This window comes from Dendroctonus ponderosae, unplaced genomic scaffold (assembly GCF_020466585.1).
Source record: "Dendroctonus ponderosae isolate FM_Combo_2020 unplaced genomic scaffold, Dpon_F_20191213v2 Dpon_F_20191213_1, whole genome shotgun sequence".
NCBI lineage: Eukaryota > Metazoa > Arthropoda > Insecta > Coleoptera > Curculionidae > Dendroctonus > Dendroctonus ponderosae.
Window position 1 is genome coordinate 47,050,909 of NW_026017110.1, and position 20,186 is coordinate 47,071,094.

General features: G+C 37.6%; 1 protein-coding gene across 2 annotated transcripts in view; it reads right to left on the reverse strand.

The window, feature by feature from the left end:
- LOC109540690 (xaa-Pro aminopeptidase ApepP) overlaps positions 1-20,186 on the reverse strand; it is a 42,572-nt gene that overhangs the window by 256 nt on the left and 22,130 nt on the right. Inside the window, exons 2-11 of one of the 2 annotated variants that reach the window (XM_048661379.1) lie at positions 12,349-12,469; positions 9,427-9,520; positions 9,151-9,341; positions 8,870-9,090; positions 8,498-8,765; positions 6,020-6,287; positions 5,754-5,967; positions 398-631; positions 266-340; positions 40-215 (exon numbers count right to left, since the gene is read on the reverse strand). In XM_048661379.1, the coding sequence (XP_048517336.1) occupies positions 40-215; positions 266-340; positions 398-631; positions 5,754-5,967; positions 6,020-6,287; positions 8,498-8,765; positions 8,870-9,090; positions 9,151-9,341; positions 9,427-9,520; positions 12,349-12,469 (1,862 nt within the window). Of the gene's footprint in view, positions 1-39; positions 216-265; positions 341-397; positions 632-5,753; positions 5,968-6,019; positions 6,288-8,497; positions 8,766-8,869; positions 9,091-9,150; positions 9,342-9,412; positions 9,521-12,348; positions 12,470-20,186 lie in introns of those variants that run through there. The other variant, XM_048661380.1, reaches the window with a different exon arrangement.

Genomic DNA, 20,186 nt, shown 5'->3' on the forward strand with positions numbered 1-20,186 from the left:
GAAACGATATTCCTGAGCATGGATGCAAAGCTGTTGTACCTGATGTGTGGACAGCAGATGCATAGTCATCAGCTTCTGCTGATACGGGACCAGAGTCAGCGTCTTGAATCCCAGGTATTTGTGGCCGGAAGTGTGCTGCAGCCAGGGCTTTTCCACCACCTGGAAGATGTTCTGGAGACGCACCCCGAAGTACCCTTCACGGTAGTATCCAGGCTCTGCAAAGGTTTGATTAGCTTCCCGCATCAAGGGTAGTGATTGGACTTACCGATGGTAAAGTAGTATCCGGGCTGGAAAGTCTGTTTGGTGGCCACTTCTAGATCATACTGAATGGCGATGGGGGCTGGAAAAAGCCAAGTAAATTAAGGCTGAGCCGATGACTAAACTGCGTCAACCATACATTCCCGTACTCCCAGAAATGAGCCAACTCCATGTCCAGTTTCATGCAAATAATCCAGCCCGACCTCCCACAGGGGGCCCCGCGCTAGAATATCCGCATCGGCGATTTTCATGTTATTAGGAAAAGTCAGCACGGAAAAGCTGATTTGCCCCACCAGCACCCTCGTGTAGGCCTCTTTCATCATCTCGTCCGGTTCTCCATAGTGAATCGTCCTGGTCACGCTGGTTGTTCCCTCTGGAAAATCCACAATTATTTTGTTTTTATTTTTAGTAGTGATGAGCAAAGCAAGACCAAGACCAAGACTGGTCTGGTCTTGGTCTCTTGCAAGTCTTGCTTTTATATAGCCGTAAAATTAGACGAAATAAATTTAATAATAATAGTAATAATTATTAAATTGAAAGATAAAAATCTCGGACTATTTGCTGTTTAATAAGTTTACTTATTTTGTAAGATTCAAAACTGTTGACTCGTAGGTACTTCCGATTCAGAAGATCTTTATAAAGAAAAATCGAATACATTTTCAAGTTCATAGTGTAATTTACATATTCTAACGAAAGTGCAACAACATTGAAATATCTACAGTAAGATGTGTACAGGGTGATTCGCAACCTTATGGACACAGAGCACGGGCGTGTAGAGAATCTAAAAACAAATCGAGTTTCTATTTAAGTTTTTTTCTCAGGCCCATGGTTAACAAGATACAGGGTGTTAAAATTTACAAAAAAAATCTAGTATTTTCTCTTAAACTCCTACAGTTTATGAGATATTTTGTTCAAATTGTTAACGTAGGCTAATGTTTAGACTCTTTATCCGTACGTAAAGCAACTGGTTGTGAAAATCTACAGGGTGTTCTTTTCTTTATAGAAGCATACCCTCTTTTACCCCCCGAACTTTTTTGTGGTGCTCCACTTACTTTGACCGAATACATTTCTGCATTTGCTGTTCAATTTAAGAATTTTCGGATCTCTTGCAGGTTTTTCGTATCTGTCTTCGTTTCCGAGTTATTTGCACAAATATAAGTCCATGTAGGGTTTCTGTGTGATTTTCTATGAATTTTTTTATATATTTTTTTGTATCCTTTTGTTCACCAGAAAATTATTTAATGAAGCAAAAAATTCAAAAATTTGTTCCGTCGAAGTAAGGGGCGCACCACAAAAAAGATCGGGGGGGGGGKAAAAGGGGGGTATTCCTCTAGAAAAAGGAACACCCGTAGATTTTCACAACCAATCGCCTTACCCACGGGTAAAGGATCTGAACATTAGCCAACTTTAAAAATTTGAGCAAAATATCTCATAAACTACAATTAAAGAGAAAATACCAAATTTTTTTGAAACTTTAACACCCTGTATATCGATGACCATGGGCCTGAGAAAAAAACTTAAATGGGAACTTGACTTGTTTTTAGGTTCTCTACACGCCCGTGCTCTGTGTCCAAAAGGTTGTGAATCGTCCTGTATATTTAAATATTTCGATTGGGCTTATAGAGGGTGTCCCACCGAGAACCGTCGCGATCCTATATCCCCCCTATACATATATTATTATATTTTTAAATTCTCCTCGAAATTGTATATATATTTCATGTATAATATCCTATACCTGAGTTTAACCGTTTTTGATATATTTGAAATTTTATGTAAAAAATCACAAATGCAGCTACTCGAATATTCAGTCATTTGTCCTATAAGGAAATTCGCATTTCTGATGAAAGGGACTCACTTTAATGGAATTTTGGCAACATTTTGATAACTACTAATACAAAGTGTTTAAAAAATTTCGTTTCAAAATGCCGTTGAGAAAACCGCCCAGAATCAATTTTTTCAAACGGAAACCTCCATTTTTGATAATTTTTTATGATTCAGTATTAAAAATAATGGCCAGTTTGTATAAGGTTGTCTATTCCAAAAGTGTTTAGTTTTCGAAATATTGCATTTTATTATTAATAAGAGATGCAGTACTGAATGTAGTTACCGGTACTGCGAAATTGCAAAAAAGCCTTCAATGAGAAATTGCGAGTCGACCAAAGTGTAATTTCCTGAAGCCAGTATGTATCAGCTCTTACTTTTATTCCAATCAAAAGTGATTTTGTTTTGTAATCAAGTGTTTATTTAAAAGTATCTAAAATACACACTTGATTACAAAAGAAAATCTCTTTTGACTGGAGTTTCTTCAGTGTTTACGCAACCGCTCCTCTCGCTCTTACTTTTAAACGTATGGTTCCAAAAAAAATTCTAAATTCTCCATGTATAATCTCAGAAAAACCATCGTTTTTTAAATTTTAACCCTTCATTTTTGCCACCCAAACGTGTTCAGCTTCGAAAATCAGTAGCTCTTTCCATTAGCTTGCCACATGTCTGAAATGAGCAGATTTGTTTTATTAAGGAATAACACTAGTTTTGAATAAATAATTCCATATTTTTTAAAAGAAAAACAAAAAGGCATATTTTTTCTTGATCTAAACGGACAAATAATTTTCAGAGGAAGTAAATCTTTGGGCAAAACAAATTTCGGCGGAAAAATGTTTCTTTCATATATTTTTTAAATTATTGTATCGAAAGCCCGACAACATGAGGAACAGAAAAATAACCCCAAAACAGGTTAAAATTGCTACATGAAATGTACAAAGTATGTACGAAAGCGGAAAAACCCATAACAATAAAAGAAACGAATAGGCTGATTATAGACATTATGACTGGCCCGACTCTGGACAATGCAAGATACTTGACCACACAGTATACTAGAACGGAGTGGGCATCGTTGCTTCCCCACGTATCCAACCAACAGTTAGATTCTTCACACCTTTCTCAGACAGAATGATGCTCGTGCAGCTGCACGCCACCCCATTTGACGTCAATGTCATTCAAATATATGCACCAACCGCCGACAAAGACGACGCCGTTATTGAAGAATTCTATGAACAACTAGAACGTTTGATTAAGATGACGAACAAACAGGAGATAACCATCATATTGGGCGTGTGCCAGGCACCACAGGAGATTTCGGACTCGGTGAAAGAAACGAAAGAGGAGACCGTCCTATACAGTTCTGCCAGGATCATAACTTACTACTCAGTAACTTCATATTCAAACTCCCCCCTCGCAGAAGAATCTACACGTGGAAATCGCCAGCAGACTCTGCGAAAAAATAGTTAGAAATCAAATCGACTATATAGCTATACCCAACAGATTCAAAAACTCAATAAGATCTGCAAAAACCTATCCAGGAGCAGATGTCCCCTCAGACCACATTCCGGTTGTGTGTAGGTTTGAACTGAGATTGAAACGAATCAAGAAGGCACCCTCCAAGAACAACATAGACATAGGGAAACTGTCCGACAGAAATATTCGGAAACAAGTGCAGGAATCGCTGACTAACGATTTAAAAAAAAAAAAACACGAGTAAAGCACAAGACAAATGAGATAAATTCAAAACTTCTATACAAGCAAATTGTGAAAAATATTTTCAAAAGGATAAAAACAAAAAACAAGAGTGGATGACACAAGAGATCCTCGACATTATGGACGAAAGACGGAAACACAAAGTACCGTAAAGAGGCAAAGGAAAAATGGTTCTCTGAAAAATGTGACAAAATAGAACAATATGAAGTGAAGTACGACTACCGCAATATGCATAAGGAAATAAGGGAAATGACAACAAAGAAAATAAACAACAGAAATACGTTCATACTGGACACTAACGATAATATTATTTCGGAACCATCAAAATGTCTAGAGGTATGGAAATCATATGTCGAACTCCTCTTTGCTTCGGAACGATCTAAAGAACACAATATGAATGAGATAGATACGGGACCCCCAATTATAAAATTCGAAATTGAAAAAGCTATTCTATCTCTCAAGAACGACAAAGCTCCTGGACCTGATAGCAATCAAGTAGAAATATTAAAACTTATGTGTGAAACTGATAATCAATTTCTCGATATCCTCACGAGTCTATTTGCAGTCTACGGAGCAGAAGCATGGACAACGACGGAAGCCATAATGAAAAAATTAAACGCCTTTGAAATGTGGATATACCGATATATATAAAAGGAATCTGGAATACCTCGGACACATAATGAGACATCAAAAATATCGTCTACTCCAGTTAATAGTTCAAGGAAGGATCAACAGTGAAAGAGGACCAGGAAGGAGAAGACACTCATGGCTGCAAAATCTACGCCAGTGGTTTGGACTTACATCTATACAGCTATTTAGAAATGCCGTCAATAAAATTAAAATTGCCATGTTGATAGCCAACGTCCGCGACGGATAAGGCACGCTAAGAAGAAGAAGAAGATGGACAAAGTAATTATTGAAAAACCGTATTAAACAAAATAAAATTTGTTAAAAAAAATGCATGGTAAGTGATGAGTGTTCGAAGCTGAACACGCGTATGTGCGCAAAATAAAGGGTTACAATATGAAAAATGCTAGTTTTTGTAAGATTTCGTATGACAAGTTTGATATTTTCTTTGGAAAAATTTATATAAAAATAGAATCTGATACTTTCTGGCTTAAGTAAATTTCACCTTTTTTACGATATTATCGATATCGACGAAATTTGACTACCAACATAAAAACAATTATTAATGAAATTTGTGTGAAAAGTCGAATCTTTTTTGTTGTGTTTTGGGCATTGGGAACCTCGAGCAATCATAAAATGCCAAAAAACTTTAGAAAACTACCCAATTTAAAGCGATGTGGATTATTTATGTTCTCAAATTATTAGGTTGGTGAAAATTACAATGCTGCCGAATCGTAGTAGTAGAAGTAGATTTATCGGAAATTTTTTAATAACTCCTCACGTTTGCTTGTTGCCTTTCTCTTGTACTTGTCCATGACTATGCGTTAACGGTATATTTGTGCTTTTCGCATAAACCATCATTCCATAAATAATAATCAGCAAAAGCGAGACAGCATTGAGATAATTTAAGGATGCTTCTAGTATTTATGTTTATATACATAATTTATGGCGAGTATCGCAACAACGCTCGACCGACGCTTGATGACGTGCGAACAAACTTATAGCGTACAGACTATAGATATTCAGCAACAGTCAAAAGGACTACTCTATGAGACAAACGCACCTTGAACTGGGACAAGCAAGGGGGGCACAAACACTAAGTATGTCGATGAATAACCAAATTTATTTAGGCAATATCGACGACTAACTAACTTTATTTTCCAAATATTTATCCCACCTACTTTTTTTTTTAGATTTAGATAATCTGAAAGAAAAGTTTAGAAGGTCTTGCAAAACTTGTCTTTGCATTTTCATTTCTTGCAAGACCAAGACCAAGACTGCAAGGTCAAGACCAGTCTCGCTCATCACTAATTTTGAGACTCTCACTACCTTACCATAGTATTGTCCTCCGGATTCTATCACGACTGTGCCATTATGAAAGACAATGGCGTTGGTGTTCTTAGTTGGAATGTAGTGCGGTTGGGCTCCGTTCCCAGCAAATCCCACTATAGTCCTGAAACTGTTGCCCAGACTTTCCAGTTGCTCAAACCGGAAATCGTCCAGAATATTAGCCATGTCCATTTCCGTGAAGACTTTGCCTTTCACCATCTGCCCATCGAATCCGTTCAGGTTTGAGAGCGATTTTTGTCAAGCCACTCACCTGTGCTTCAATGTATGCGAAAAAGTCGCACATTGCGGCGCCGTCCTTAACATGAGCTCTTTTCATGCCCTCGATTTCCACCGCATTTTTCACCGATTTTAGATAAATTATCGGTGATTGATGTGGTAGACGTTTTTCTGGAATAATGTGCTCATAAATAGCGTGGCTGGCACCCTCGCTGTAGACACAATGCGACGGAAGCAGGATTTTGTTGTAGAGTTGCGATTTTGTTCGCAAATCGATCCAGAGGTCTGAGTAGTTTCTTATTCTGAAATTGCGGAAGTTTATTGAAAAAAACCGGGGACACGAAAGGAGCCTCCATGCAGATGATTTTTCATGCGATTTCGCAAGGCAGGCGAAACACTATCCACAAAACACTCACCAGATGCTACTACAGGTAGGGAAAAATCTAGGAGAAATTCCGACTTAGCATGTTTCGGAAAAGTCCAATAAAAGGACTCTAATTCTCCATTGAACAGTAAATGGACGTTCTTCTAACTGAACTGGATTTAGAGCTATGCATTTTTGAAAAACCCGTCTTTGAAGGAAAAAACTCGACATTAAACTAAAGAAATAATCTCGAAGAAATTGCGACTGAGTACGTTTTGAAAACGTCCAATGTAAGTACTCTGATTCTCCATTGAACAGTATAAAGGACGTTCTCCTAACTGAACGGGATTTAGAGCTCTAAATTTTTGTTTAAGCCGCCTTTAAAGGCAAAGACGCCAATAAAGTTAGGGAAAAATCTCGGAGAAATTGCGCTAAGTATGTTTCGAAAACGTCCAATAAAAGAACTCTAATTCTCCATTAAACAGTATAAACAACGTTTTTCTAGCTCAGCTGGATTTATAGCTTTACATTTTTGAAAAAACCGTCTTAGAAGGAATAAATCGCCATTAAACTAACGAAAAAGTCTCGAAGAAATTGCGACTGAGTACGTTTTGAAAACGTCCAATAAAAGGACTCATATTCTCCATTGAACAGTATAAAGGAAGCAAGACTCCAATAAAGTTATGGAAAAATGTCGGCGAAATTTCGACTAAGTATGTTTTGAAATCTTCCAATAAAAGGACTTCAATTCTCCATTGAACAGTATAAAGAACGTTTTTCTAACGCAGCTGAATTTAGAGCTATGCATTTTTGAAAAAAAAAACCGTATTTGGAGGAATAAATCGCCATTAAACTAAAGAAATCTCGGAGAAATTGCGACTGAGTTTACTTTAAAAACGTCCAATAAAACGACTATAATTGTCCACTGAACAGTGTAAAAGACGTTTTCGCAGCTCGACGTGTTTCAGAGCTATTTTTGTAGAAACCACCCTTAAAGGCAGAGACGCGAATAAAGTTATGGAAAAATCTTAGCAAAATTGCAACTGAGTACGTTTTGAAAACGTAGAATGAAAAGATTTTAATTCTCTGAAACATTTAAAACAGTGTCAATGACGTTTTGCTAGCCCGGCGAGTTTCAGAACTACACATTTCTGAAAAAAATCGCATTTGAAAGCAAAAATGGCCTTTAAAGTTACGAAAACACCTCCAAAAAACTGAGACTGGGTATGTTTTGAAAACGTTCAATAAAAAGATCTCGCAACTCTCGATTGAACAATATAATGGACGTTTTCCTAAGTGGGCGCGAATAAGAGCTATGGATTTTTGAAGAAATCTCCTTTGAAGATAAAGTTGCCATTAAAGTTAAAGCAAACTCGCAAATTTTACCAAATTAAAAATAGTACAATTCTTATCGAAGAGGCTCAAGAACGTTGCCACGGCTTGTCAGGTTTCAGAGCTACACATTTTTTAAAGAAAGCGTGCCTTGAGGGCAAATGTTGCCATTACACTTAAGAGAAACGCTCGGAAATCTCGCAACAGAATCTGGCTGCAAACTTTCTCATAAAAAGGTCGTTGTTGAAGCTTGTCGGGTTTGTTTAGAGCTACAATTGATTTAAGAAAGCATGTCTGGAGCATGATAATTAGGGGGAAAAATTTTACCTCAAATGGTGCGAAATTTTCCGCTAAAAAACGCTCCATTTTTCAACCGTTGGAGTTTATAGATATTTGTTTACCCATGCAAAAAGGGAAAGAGTGTCTTTCTAATATTTCGGATTTTAGTCAAAAGCGTCATATCACGTAAAATAATCATGTTATTTCATTTATTTATTTAAAATATACGGTTTTCGGAAAAATTCGGTTTTTGCGGTTGCATTTCTTGATAAAAGCTCATTTTCCTAGGAAACATTCTATCCGAATGAGATGAAATTGGAGGACCTTTCCTACTTCAAAATGTTTTTGATTTAGTCATTGCAATTGCTGCCTACAAATCGGCGACAAATTAACCAATGAATGGAGCGACATCTCAGACAAAGCGTTTGATATATGCCGATGATACTCCCATAGCAGCTCAAGGCAGAATAGAAGACACTCTTTTGCAATGAAGACTAGTCAAGTTTCACATAAATCACCTTTTAGTTAGGTACTTACTGCACGGTGTCGTAATGTTTAAAAACGGACTGAGCATGCAAGTAACTAAGCACATCGTTCTTCTCCAGCTGCTTGGAATTGACATAGAGAAACACATTGTCCATGTCCAAAATGAGGTAACTTCGCAAGAAAGGCGAAAATGGAATGTCCCTGCCCCTGATATTCAACAGCCACGCGATTTCATCCAGAGACGTGACCACCATGGCGTTGGCTCCGGCTTTCTTCACCTCGTTCCGCACCTCTTCCAGCTTGGCAGTGTAGTTTTTACCTGAAAAACTGAAATATTGTAGTTGTTACCTGCATTTCCTCAGTTGTTAGACAGTCTTCTTCATCAACGTAACTCTATTCTTCATTCGCTCAATCTGTCTCTACCTGTATACTTAAAATCCAGAACAAACGCATCCTTAGTTCGTTTCTTCGGCCGCTCGCTCTTCGGCCAGATTTCATCCACCAAGCTCACATTCAGCGCTATGAGATGAATCTTCGCCCCAGCTAGTTCGTGCTTGACCTGCTTCCACATGTATTCGGATATTATCTTCGGATTGGCCCCCAATCTGGCCCCATTGGGGAACTCGGCCTTCAGCCACTGCGCCCTATAAGAACAAACAACAAATCTCCACACTATCCACAAGAGCAAATCTTAGTCCTTCTACCTAGTGGGAATGTTTTTGCGTCCCTCTCTCATCAGCAGCCAGTTGCAATCGATCTGCTCATCAGCTTGAAGATGGTAGCGGCCATCAGTCCAAAGAACGGCCTTGTTCATGGTGATGATGGCATCTCCATAGCTTCCACTAAATCCAGAAATGTACTCTCTTCTTCGGTCATATTCGTCGGTTTCGACACTCTGAAACGGGAGGCCGAGGATGCGATTGATGGTTTCATCTACATGGTGGTTCTGGTCGTTCTCCTACTCACCGAACCCAACCCACCTGGTGTTCGTCGCTAGAGGTGACAATGTAAGCGTCCACTGGATGGGTACCCAGTTGCACCTCGGAGCTCATCAGCTGTCTTATTGCGATCAATCTGGAAAAAGCAAAAGTTTACTTTCTTCTAGGATTAGTTTGATTCTGCAACATCGGATCTTTACTCAAGCCTTTCCTGTGTTTGAGAAGTTGCAATATGGGACTCAAACTGTTTTTTTTGCAATTTTTTCAAAAAAAATCTAAGGTTTGTTTAAGGAATTTCATTTGGGGGATTTGTTAGCTACTTGCGAATGTGCAACCTGGATAAGAAAATGTATTTAAAACCACAGTTGTGCCTCTTACTGCTCAAAATTAGAGGATTTGCACTCAGAGGGTTTGGCAATGCCTGGGGCAATTTTAGCGCCTCTACTTTTCAGTAGTTAGTTTAGACGGCGGAAATTTCTGTTGCTCTATTTCATTCTCCTTTTCGCGTCTTTTACTTGAACGTTTCTGAAAAATCGATTTTTTCCCAATGTCGATTTATGTTGTAGGATAAAACATGTATCCCTCCCAATTTACAGAAAAATAGCCAACGGCTTAGCTGCCATCTTCAATAATTCGTCAATTTGTGGCGTCATTTTGAAAATATGTGCAAAATTCTGTACTTTGTCCTATTTAGCTCCAATTGGCAGCGTTTATAGATTAGGGCTTTATTGATGCACTCAGGTAATTTCCAGTTTGTACTTTCTTTCGTTGGGGCAGCAGGATTTTTCAAAAATTGCTTGTCATCTTTTGAGTTTGTCCATGTTTAGTCTCCATTCAAAAATCAATCTCTAGAACATCAATGCTTCACTCAATACCATACCCACTTATCGAAACGGTGCATTGAGACCTTGGCCATGTAATGGAAAAGTTTCAAGTTTGTGCCTGTTCTGGTAGGGATCGCCGGAATTTTTAAATATTTGTTGCAATATATTCAACCAATACATTTCTCAGGTTTATTTATTTTGAACCGTTCCAATAGCATGATTTGAACGTTGGGACTTTTATAGAACAAGTAAAAAATTGAAAGTATGTGCTTGTTCTGGTTGAGATCGAAGCATTTTTTAGATTCCGTTTAATTTTGAAAGCTTTTAACTTTCGAGTGTTGACTTTAAGTAAAAAAAGCAAAGCTTTTCAAAATGCCACTCTAAACATTTCTCGCTTGAAGCCCGTAGCCGAATTAGACTCCTGCCCAATATTGCTTCCACTAGCAGAATTCACTCTTCAAGGCATGTTAATGCACGTGAGAAACTTCAAGTCTGTACCTGCTCTGGTTGCGAAAGCAGAATTTTTTGAAAAATTGGTTGCATTATTTACAACGTGCACTTTTCTGGTCAACATTTGAAGATGTCCTAAAATCAGTCCTTTATTTTCAACTTTCTCAATTGCACAACTTGTAATTTGATATTTTTTTCGAAGAATTAGAAAATGAAAAGTTGATACTTGCTCTAGTTGAAAAAACACACGTTTTCCAAAATTTCGTTACTTCCTAAAAACATCCTGCTTTGTCCTCCAAAATCGAAATTTTTTGAAAAAATTATACTCTTGCCCAATATTGCTTCTATTTACAGGATTCACTCTTCCATTGCTAATGCACGTGATAAACTTCAAGTCTGGCCTGCTCTGGTTGCGAAGGCAGAATTTTTTGAAAAATTGGTTGCACTGTTTACAACTTGCGCTTTTCTAGTCTAAATTTTGAAAGTTTCCCCAAAACCAGTCCTTTGTTTGAAAACTTTCCGAATTGCAGGATTTGTAGCTTGATGCCTTTCTCATACAAATGAAAAAGTACAAGACTAAAGTTGCTCTTGTTTAGAAAACACAAATTTTTGAAAAATTTGTTAGATCTCAAACATTTGTTCTTATATTATCCGAATTTAAAAATTTGTGAAAAATCTGAGTGCCCCAATATTACTATCACTTGTAGGATTCCCGTCTCAAAACTTTGCGAATACAGACGAGCATTTTCACGTTTGTACCTGGTCTGGTTGAGATGCCAGAATTTTTTGGAAATTGGTTGCAAAACCCGCAACTTACACATTTCAGGCCTAGTTTTAAAATTTTCCCCAAAAGAAGTCTTCTGGTCTTAAACCTTCTCGCTTATATGGTTTATAATGTGAGGCTTTTTTGGTGCAGGTAGAAAACTACAAGTCTGTACTTGACCTGTGGAAGTAGCCGGAGTTTTTTGAAAATTGCTTTAAACCCGCATATCTTGCGCTTTTGCTCTCACTGCAAAGTTTTCCGAAAAATCAGGACTTTATTCAATATAACTCCAATTTGCTAGATCTATTCTCTAAGGTCTTAGCAAATGACAGGAGAAATTTGTGGTCTGTACCTCCTTTGGTTGAGACGGTAGAATTTTTTAAAAATTGGTTTCAATATTTACAACTTGTACCTTTCGGGCCGAATTTTAAAAATGTCTACAAATTCAGCCCTTTGCTATTTGCTGGGGCTCGTACGTTCGAGCTTCTCTGGTACAGGTGGAAAATTACAAGTTTGTATTTGATCTGTTGAGGGAGCACGATTTTTATATCTTCCTAGTTTATAACTTCCTCTTCTTGTCCCAATTCTAACTTTTCTGAAAAATCAGGGCTTTGCCCAAATACCTTCCATGCGGCGAATTTTTCAAAATTCCGTAAAATTCGCAAAACTTGATCTTTTATTGCCTCAATTCGAAATTTTCTGAAAAATCAGGACTTCTACCAATACCGCTCAAATTTTCAGTATTTGCCCATTGAGGCCCTAGCAATTACCACAACAAATTTCAAGCCGCTCCCTGCTCTGTGTGAAATAGAGCAGGAATTTTTCCAATAGGCACTAAAATATTTAACGTTTGCAACTTGCATGTTTATTATGAACATTTTAGGAATTAGGAATAAATAATTGTTTTGTCCATTTTGAATAAATTACCTCATAGTTGTATTGACACGTGCAGGCGGCGGAAGAGGATTTCCCCGTTTCGAGCACGCCTTCCTCAATTCACCCTTCGCGATCATCTCCTCATCGTAAGCCGTCGAAAGGGCCACGCAACCTGAAACAGAAAAATCACCCTTTTAGCCGACTGAAAGCTGAGGAGTCAACGCCCTTGCTCAAAAAGTGCGTATCGCACATTCGCCCCAATAAGGGTGGTCCACCTCTTACGGCTTCTTGCAGCCTGTGAAACGCGCCCTCCACGGCCTAATTTTGTTGAACTCTGACAAGGACTTAACAACGCACAAGGACGGTTTCGAAGGGCGCCAAGGGCTGTTTTGTTTTGCATGGGAAACGTGTTTGTTGTTCAGGGTGCGTGTGTTAAGGGTGGCTTAATCTCCTGATGTTTCAGACGCCCTGATCTATTCGCCCTCGACGGCCTAATTCGCTCGAACTTTTAGGGCTGATCCAGGGAAGAAACTATTTACTACTTACTACTATTGGGAAACTTATTATTATTTATTTATTATTGAAAAATTTGGGGCCGTAAATTTGGGGCCGTTGCCCGTAAATCTCTGGCCCAACGCCTCAGGGGTGTTTTCGACCGAACGAGTTCAAAAACGTTGTCAACAGCAAAGCAGGGAAACATGAAGCGGAAGAAGAGAAATGTAAACAAGTTCAAGTCTTCGGTTGAAAAGTTGCAGTTGGTTGAAGGAAGACCATTATTATGAAAGACGCGACTGGCTGTCTGCATTCATTCTTTGTTCAGTCATCGGGAATTTATTGAAGAATCCGTTTGAGCCCCACACATATGTGGGAAACCACAGCAGGGGCCCTCAAGTGTCTGAAATGACGTCAACATTTTAACAGGGCTGCATGATGGGCAGAAGACTTCGCCCGAAGAGCGCACACAAGAACTCTTTACACCACGAGACTTCTTTCCTCTCCTTGCTCAGTCAGTCGCTTGCGTCATTTTTTGCATATTTCGAATTCTTATTATGTTGTAAAACTGCTTGTTCAGTTGAGTCTCTGAAATGCGCAGCCAGCAAAGGGGTGCTTTGACCCAATTTCCATAACAATGGCACGTGTGGGAGGATAAAGAGAACGGTGACGTCAAAAAACTAACAGGAATGCATAAGAGCAGATGGGGCGGAGGCCCTTGTGGCCAATATTGGCCTCAAGCCGCACGGGTGCAACAGTTAATGGGGATTTTTCGGTGCAGATGGTCTGGTTTTGTTCCCATGGCCAGTGAACGAAACGTCCACTTTCTATGATTTAGTGGTGGGCATAACTGCAGCAATTAATTGGGGTTGCTAGGTTTAATTGCAACTCTTAATTGAATTAAATTAAACTTTGTTGTTTGTCTGCTGAAACCGCAAATCGACCAGTTTTTCATCGAATAATGACGATTTTTGTTGGCGCCGAATTCGATTTTTAACTAATTGTTTGTTTTGCTAGCCAAAGTTCTAAAATTATGAATTTAGCAGCAACAGTTGGTACTTTAGGTAGTACTTTTTAAAGGAATTTCAAAAAATTGGTGCAGTCTGCACTTCAATACCTCCAGGGTATAAATTCTGCAAACAGCAAGGTTCAAAAGCAAACGACTGAGTTTGCGGAACATTTAAAATTTACGCTAGAAATGTGCCTGCTGGAAATTTTGCAATGCGCTTCAAAATGTTTCTTCAACTCAACTAGTAAAGAGTAAATGCTGCAAATTCAAGCTATATTGGAAAATTTCCTAATTTTTCAAATAATTTTTATTTGGGACAATAAAAGGGCAGGTTATGAGGGTTTAACGGATTTAAAACAAATTGAACTTTCTGAACCAGAGCCAGTACAGACTTGAAATTTTGTTAGTGCTTCGCTAAAACTTCAGAGAAAAATTCCTGCAAATTGCAGCTCTATTGGAAGAAGCCGGATTTTTGCAGAAATATTTTAATTGGGACTATAAAAGAATAAGTTATGCAAATTTAAGGGATTTTTCAAAAATGTGTGCTATCTGAACTAGAGCCAGTACGCTCCTGTACTTTTCTGCCTGTGTTACAGAAGCTTCACTGTACGAGTGTTGTTAATAGCAAGGTTGAAAAGCAAAAACTGATTTTTGACAAATTTTAGAACTCAGCCCAAAATGGTCTTTTTAAAAAATTTTCAACAGATTCGGAAAAAATTGTCATTTCTGAACCGGGGCTGTTACAGACGTGTCTTATTTTTATTGCTTTGCTAAAACCTCAGTGAAAAAATCTTGCAAATTGGAGCTCTATTGGGAGAAGCTCGAATTTTTCAGAAATATTTTAATTGCTATAAAAGAGTAAGTAATGAGAATTTAAGAGAAATTTTAAAAATTTATGCCATCTGAACTAGAGCCAATACGCTCCTGTAATTTTTCACCTGTGTTATAGAAGCTCCACTGTACGAGTGTTACGAGTGGTGTACATAGCAAGGTTGAAAAGCAAAGAACTGATTTTCTGACGAATTTTAGAACTCAGTCCGAAATGGGTTTTTTGAAAAGTTTTTAATAAATTCCAAAATAATCATCAATTCTGAACCGGGGCAGGTACAGACTTGTAGTTTTTTTGTGCTTTGATAAAACCTCAGAGAAAAAATCTTGAAAATTGGAACTATATTGGGAGGAGCCGGGATTTTTCTGAAATATTTTAATTGGGCTATAAAAGAGTATGTCATGAGAATTTAAGGGATTTTTTAAAAATGTGTGCTATCTGAACTAGAGCCAGTACACTCCTGTACTTTTCCACCTGTATTATAGAAGGTCCACTGTACGAGAGTTGTAAATAGTACGGTTGAAAAGGCAAAACCTGATTTTTTTTTAAATTTTAGAACTCAGTCCGAAATGGGCTTATTGAAAAATTTTCAAGAAATTCGAAAAAAGCATCTTTTCCGAACCGGGCAGGTACAGACTTGTCATTTTTTTTCACGCTTTGTTCGAACCTCAGAGAAAAAATCGTGAAAATTTGAGCTCTATTGGGAGAAGCTCGAATTTTTCAGAAATATTTTAATTGCTATAAAAGAGTAAGTAATGAGATTTGTAGAAGCCGTCATTTTTTTGTATTTAATAAATTGAGCAGAAACGTGCCTGTGGTTACTTCTGCAACGACTTTGATAAAAATCCTCTTATCTCAAAGAAAGCAGGTTTAAGCCTGAAATTTGTCATGTGCATTGCTAAGGCTTTCAAACGCAAAATGCACTGATTTTTCAGAACATTTCTGCTCTAGACAGCAATGAAAGAAGTGTTCAGGATTTAGCAAAATATTGTAAATCTTGCATCAAATTTGAAAAAAATTATCTCATCTTAACCAGAGCAGCTGCAAACTTGAAATTTCATGTATGCATTCCTAAAGCCTCAAAGGACAAATGCCGTAAACTGAAGGTATATTTCGAAAAGGGCTCTGATTTTTTCGAAAACTTCGAATTGGGACAGCAAAAGATAAGGTTATGCGGAATAAACAGACTTTTTTAAATTTGTGGTTTCTGAACCAGACACAAGTACAGACTTGGAAAGTTTTCATTGATGCTAAAGATGCCCCAAAGTGCAAAACGTGAAAATAGAAAGATTCAAAAGCAAAGTACTGATTTTGCAGAAAATTTCATATTTAGGCATTGTAAAGAAAAAAATTCTATCTTTGTGCAGAAAACACTGCAAACTTTTGTAAGTGAATACTAAGTCTAGTGACAATTGGGCCAAATATTCAATACCATATTACATACAGAGATTAAGTTGAGATTTCCCACATTTTCTTGCCTGATGGTTCAAGCAGAAAAATTCAAATTGTTCTTCACAGTCCCTTAAATCCTTTTCAACCGCTTCTAACCCATTGCCACAGTGCTCAAAAGGCGTTTTTCTCATCGCCATCTTTCTGCCACCCGTATAACCAGTAGGCCGAAGAAGAGACGAACCCCATCCGATCTTTTGTTTTATTCACTTTTTCTCTTTGTATGTCGGTCGGCCCATATACACGTCAGAGAAGGCGGAGGCAGCATCCTCGACCTTAACCATGCGATCTTCAGCAACAAGTGAACGTCATAGTTCTTGTAGATGACGTCAACAACCTACCAAGAGCACAGCAGTGGCCAAGAAGTGAACGTGCAAGAGACAAGGGCTTAAGATCGGTCGGCGATGAGCGGCTTTGCATTTATATGTGTGTAGAATCATGAACGCATTTCCGGTAAATTGTGAGATAAACTTGTTTTTCTTACGGTTGTTTCACGTTTCATGCGGTAAATTAGCGAATTTTTAACTGATATGGAAGGTCAATGTTCGATTGTGGATGTTTGTTTATGGTTTAGGCGAGGAAGTTGGGTTTCGATGCAGAAAAATGCATTTTTGATTTGTTATGCAGATTAGTTACTTTTGTACTTTATTTTTGACTTTGGGCCCTATTTTTATGTATTTGTTTTCTTCCCAATTAGTGCAATTGTTCCGCTCTGGCTTTCCTTGTTTTCAACTGATTCATTATTATTCTGTGTTTTGCTGTCTTTTACTAACAATGTCGTCGATCGATTTCCTCTTTTGAATTAGTGCTGCAACTGTCGAAAATATATTTAGTTCAATTGTCCTCTCGTTTCATTGAATTATTTCAACATTTCTTCGCTTTCAGTTCCAGTTGAATAATTTGTGTGAGTTTTTTCGCTTTTCTTTGATTCGTGTATCAAATGCCTTGCACCTCGTAAAATGCAAAAACTCTTGTTTGAGAATCAGCTGTATATTTTATGCAAACATGCATTATTCCTATTATATCGCTGTTTTCATCATCAATTATTTGACTAGTTTCCCAGTTCTCCTCTTTTTATTTTTGCGCGGTTAACATTATTTATTTTGCCAATTCGCATTTTGTTTAGCGTGTTTCTCTATTTTTGTTAGGAAATTGTCCACAAAAAGTGTGGAACCTGATGAATACATTTTTTATTTGCCTTTTCATTTCACTGTCATTTCATTTGTGTGCATTCTTTTGTCCTCTCAGTTGCTGTTAGTCTATCAACTTATTCATTAATATTCCGTTCTTATCGCTATTTTCACGTATGATTGTTTACGCTTTAGTTCACTGCGTTTGGCATAATTCTTTCGTGAAAATCTTGATTTTTTTCCATTCATTTTCAACTGATTAATTCATGTACGTTTCTTTGATTTTCCATACTTACTGTATGCATTTATTGGCAATTATTCCAGCGCCCACAGACATCGAACCAGAACTGTTTTTTCAGTTCTCAAAGTCTCGTTTACTTTCGTACTTTGTTTTTTTCTTCAATATTAATTTCTGGTTACTCTAATTAATCTTTTATGTATTTTTTAATAATGAATGTATTTAGGTTTTGCCATTTCTTTGTTCTTGATTCTTTTTCATTTAATCGTTTATTTTTTACTAAGTAATACAAATTCGTTTTCGTAATAACGAGTTGAATAAATGACTAAAACCCAGCGAACGAATTTGTATTAAAATTGAAGTATAGTCTGGAAAAATAACACAAATACTAAATAATGTATAATTTTCATATTTTCTTTTATTCCGTGTTTCCTCTAAATTCTCTACATGTTTTCATTTTTTATTGCTCATTTCCTGTTTCAATGTTTACAATTATTTTTCAGTCATTTTTGCTGCTTTAAACCTTAATTTGTGTTTAGTTCTTGCAATCGCTTTTTTCAATTTCCTTATTAGTTCTCACTTGTTTGTTTCTTGAAGAAGGTTTTATTTTGGTTTGTTTTTTCAAATTCTTTGTTAGTTTGATTGTGTTTGCCAAACGTAATATTAATTTTTCCTTCATTTCTTTGAGATTTTTGTTGGCAAAATATTTTATTGATTATTTTGTACACTTTTGACTCTTTTTCTTTGTGTTAGTTTTCACTAAGGACTGTTCTCTCTTTACTCTCCGATTTGTTTCTCTCTCGTGCTTTAAAGAGTGCACTTTTTCAAAAAATGCATTCTTTTGCCTCACTCTTTCTTCACATCTTTAATGAATTAATTCAATAATTATTATGCTTTCTGTATTGTTTTCCTGATTTATGTCCCTTTCACTAATGAGCCCACGCTTCAGTTTTTCGCAACCCCGAACTTTATTGCTACAACTTTTCCAGAAAGCAGCCAGGCCCAAATCAGGAGATCAGAATAAAGAGCTCAGGCGTCGCGACGCTTCCCAGCCTGCTACGTAACCCACAAATCCTGCAAGCTGAACGCCAGGAAAACTCGATCCAGATCCAATACGTGTTGCAGTAGTTCCCGCAAAACTTTTCCAGGTTTCACTTTTACAGTTATCAGGCGAGCAGCAGGAGCAGCGTCGCGACGCAGGCGTCTGGACGTTCGACATGCATCCAGAGTTTCCGACCTCGCCTTGACAATGAAACCGCGGCGATTCGGGACTCGGCAGGCGTCGATTCCAGAAAACTATTCGCCTCGGATCAGGGCAGCAGGAATGAGCGTCGCGACGCCGACGCTTAAGTTTTCAGATAATGTTAAAGCGCCGTTTGCTGGCCAGTCAGTTTGGTTATGAGATAAGCGTCTGGAATGGTTTTTGCAATCTCTGGATTAGTGTGTTGCAGGGTCGGCGATATCCAGGGTTAGTTCAGGGATAGTTTAGTCGCAGTAGCAGATCAAGCCTGGATAGTTCTATTAGGGAAACAGGAAGCGAGTAGGGAAGTAATCCGGCCTTAATCGCACATACGCGTTAATTCGATTCCTGCAGAGTGGCAGGAAAAATTTCGGGTTTTTGCAGATTTTTTCCATGGAAACTAGATGGAATCCACGGATGGTTTCCGTCTGATTAAGTTGATGAAACTGTCCAAATTTGCAAAGTCTTAAACCAGTGAAAAATAGTCAGTGCACTCTTAGTAGGTGAAAACAAAACTTTTTTGCTTTTCCGAGGTCTTAGTCCTCAAATAAACCGAATAGTATTTTATTTTTTTACTTAGTTTTCTGAAGAGCATTCAACCGGAGAAAAGATAGATTTTAAACGATCCATACACAAAGTCTAAAGGCGATTCAAAGACTTCCAGTTACTTACCGTACTTAAATCCTTTTCAAAATGTCGTTTGATAAAATTTCATACTCTTTTTACGCGCGTTTTTGACTTCTATAAAGCATTTTGAGAGCATGTTTCTATCCATTTTACTGCTCATTTTTTAAAATTTTCTAATTAATTATTAGATTTCATTTCTAGTTGCATTTTTTGACCAGGTTAAGGGAGTGATCTTTTTCGTTAATTCGAAAATATTTTCGGACGATTTGTTTGTTAACTTAAACTAAATTTATTTCATGCAAATCAGTAATTAAGTCGATTAATGCGAAATATCCAAAAGTCTGCTTGCTCTAGATTGAAATTTGCTTTTGAGCAAAACGTCCATTTTTTATGCCAACTTTTCCATCGCCAAAAATCAGGGATTAAGGCGGTTGGGGCTAAATTTTTAGTATTTTGAACTTCACCGGTCTTCGATGGACTGCCAAATGTTTAAGGGTCTACTTGCTCTAGATTGGAAATGGCAATTTTCTGAAGGAAAGAGGGCTTTTGGGAAAAAATACCCATTTTTATGCCAACTTGTCCAAATCGCCAAAAATCAGCGACTAAGGCGATGTGGGCGAAAGTTTCAGTTTGCTCAGAGAGGGATTTTTTGCTTCTATGAGTTTTTTAGCCCTTTGACTAGAGTTTCACTTTTTAATTCTTTTCTCAATCAGTTGTGTCTTAAGCTGACGCTTTTGTCGGTCTATTAAGCCGTTAAAGACGAAAAAAATAAATGGTCCTGAAACTTGTTTGAGATAGCTGCGCCGCAAGAACCCACACACATCGCCCAAAATGGCAGAGATGACATCCTGGACATATTCCTGTACAAAAATGCA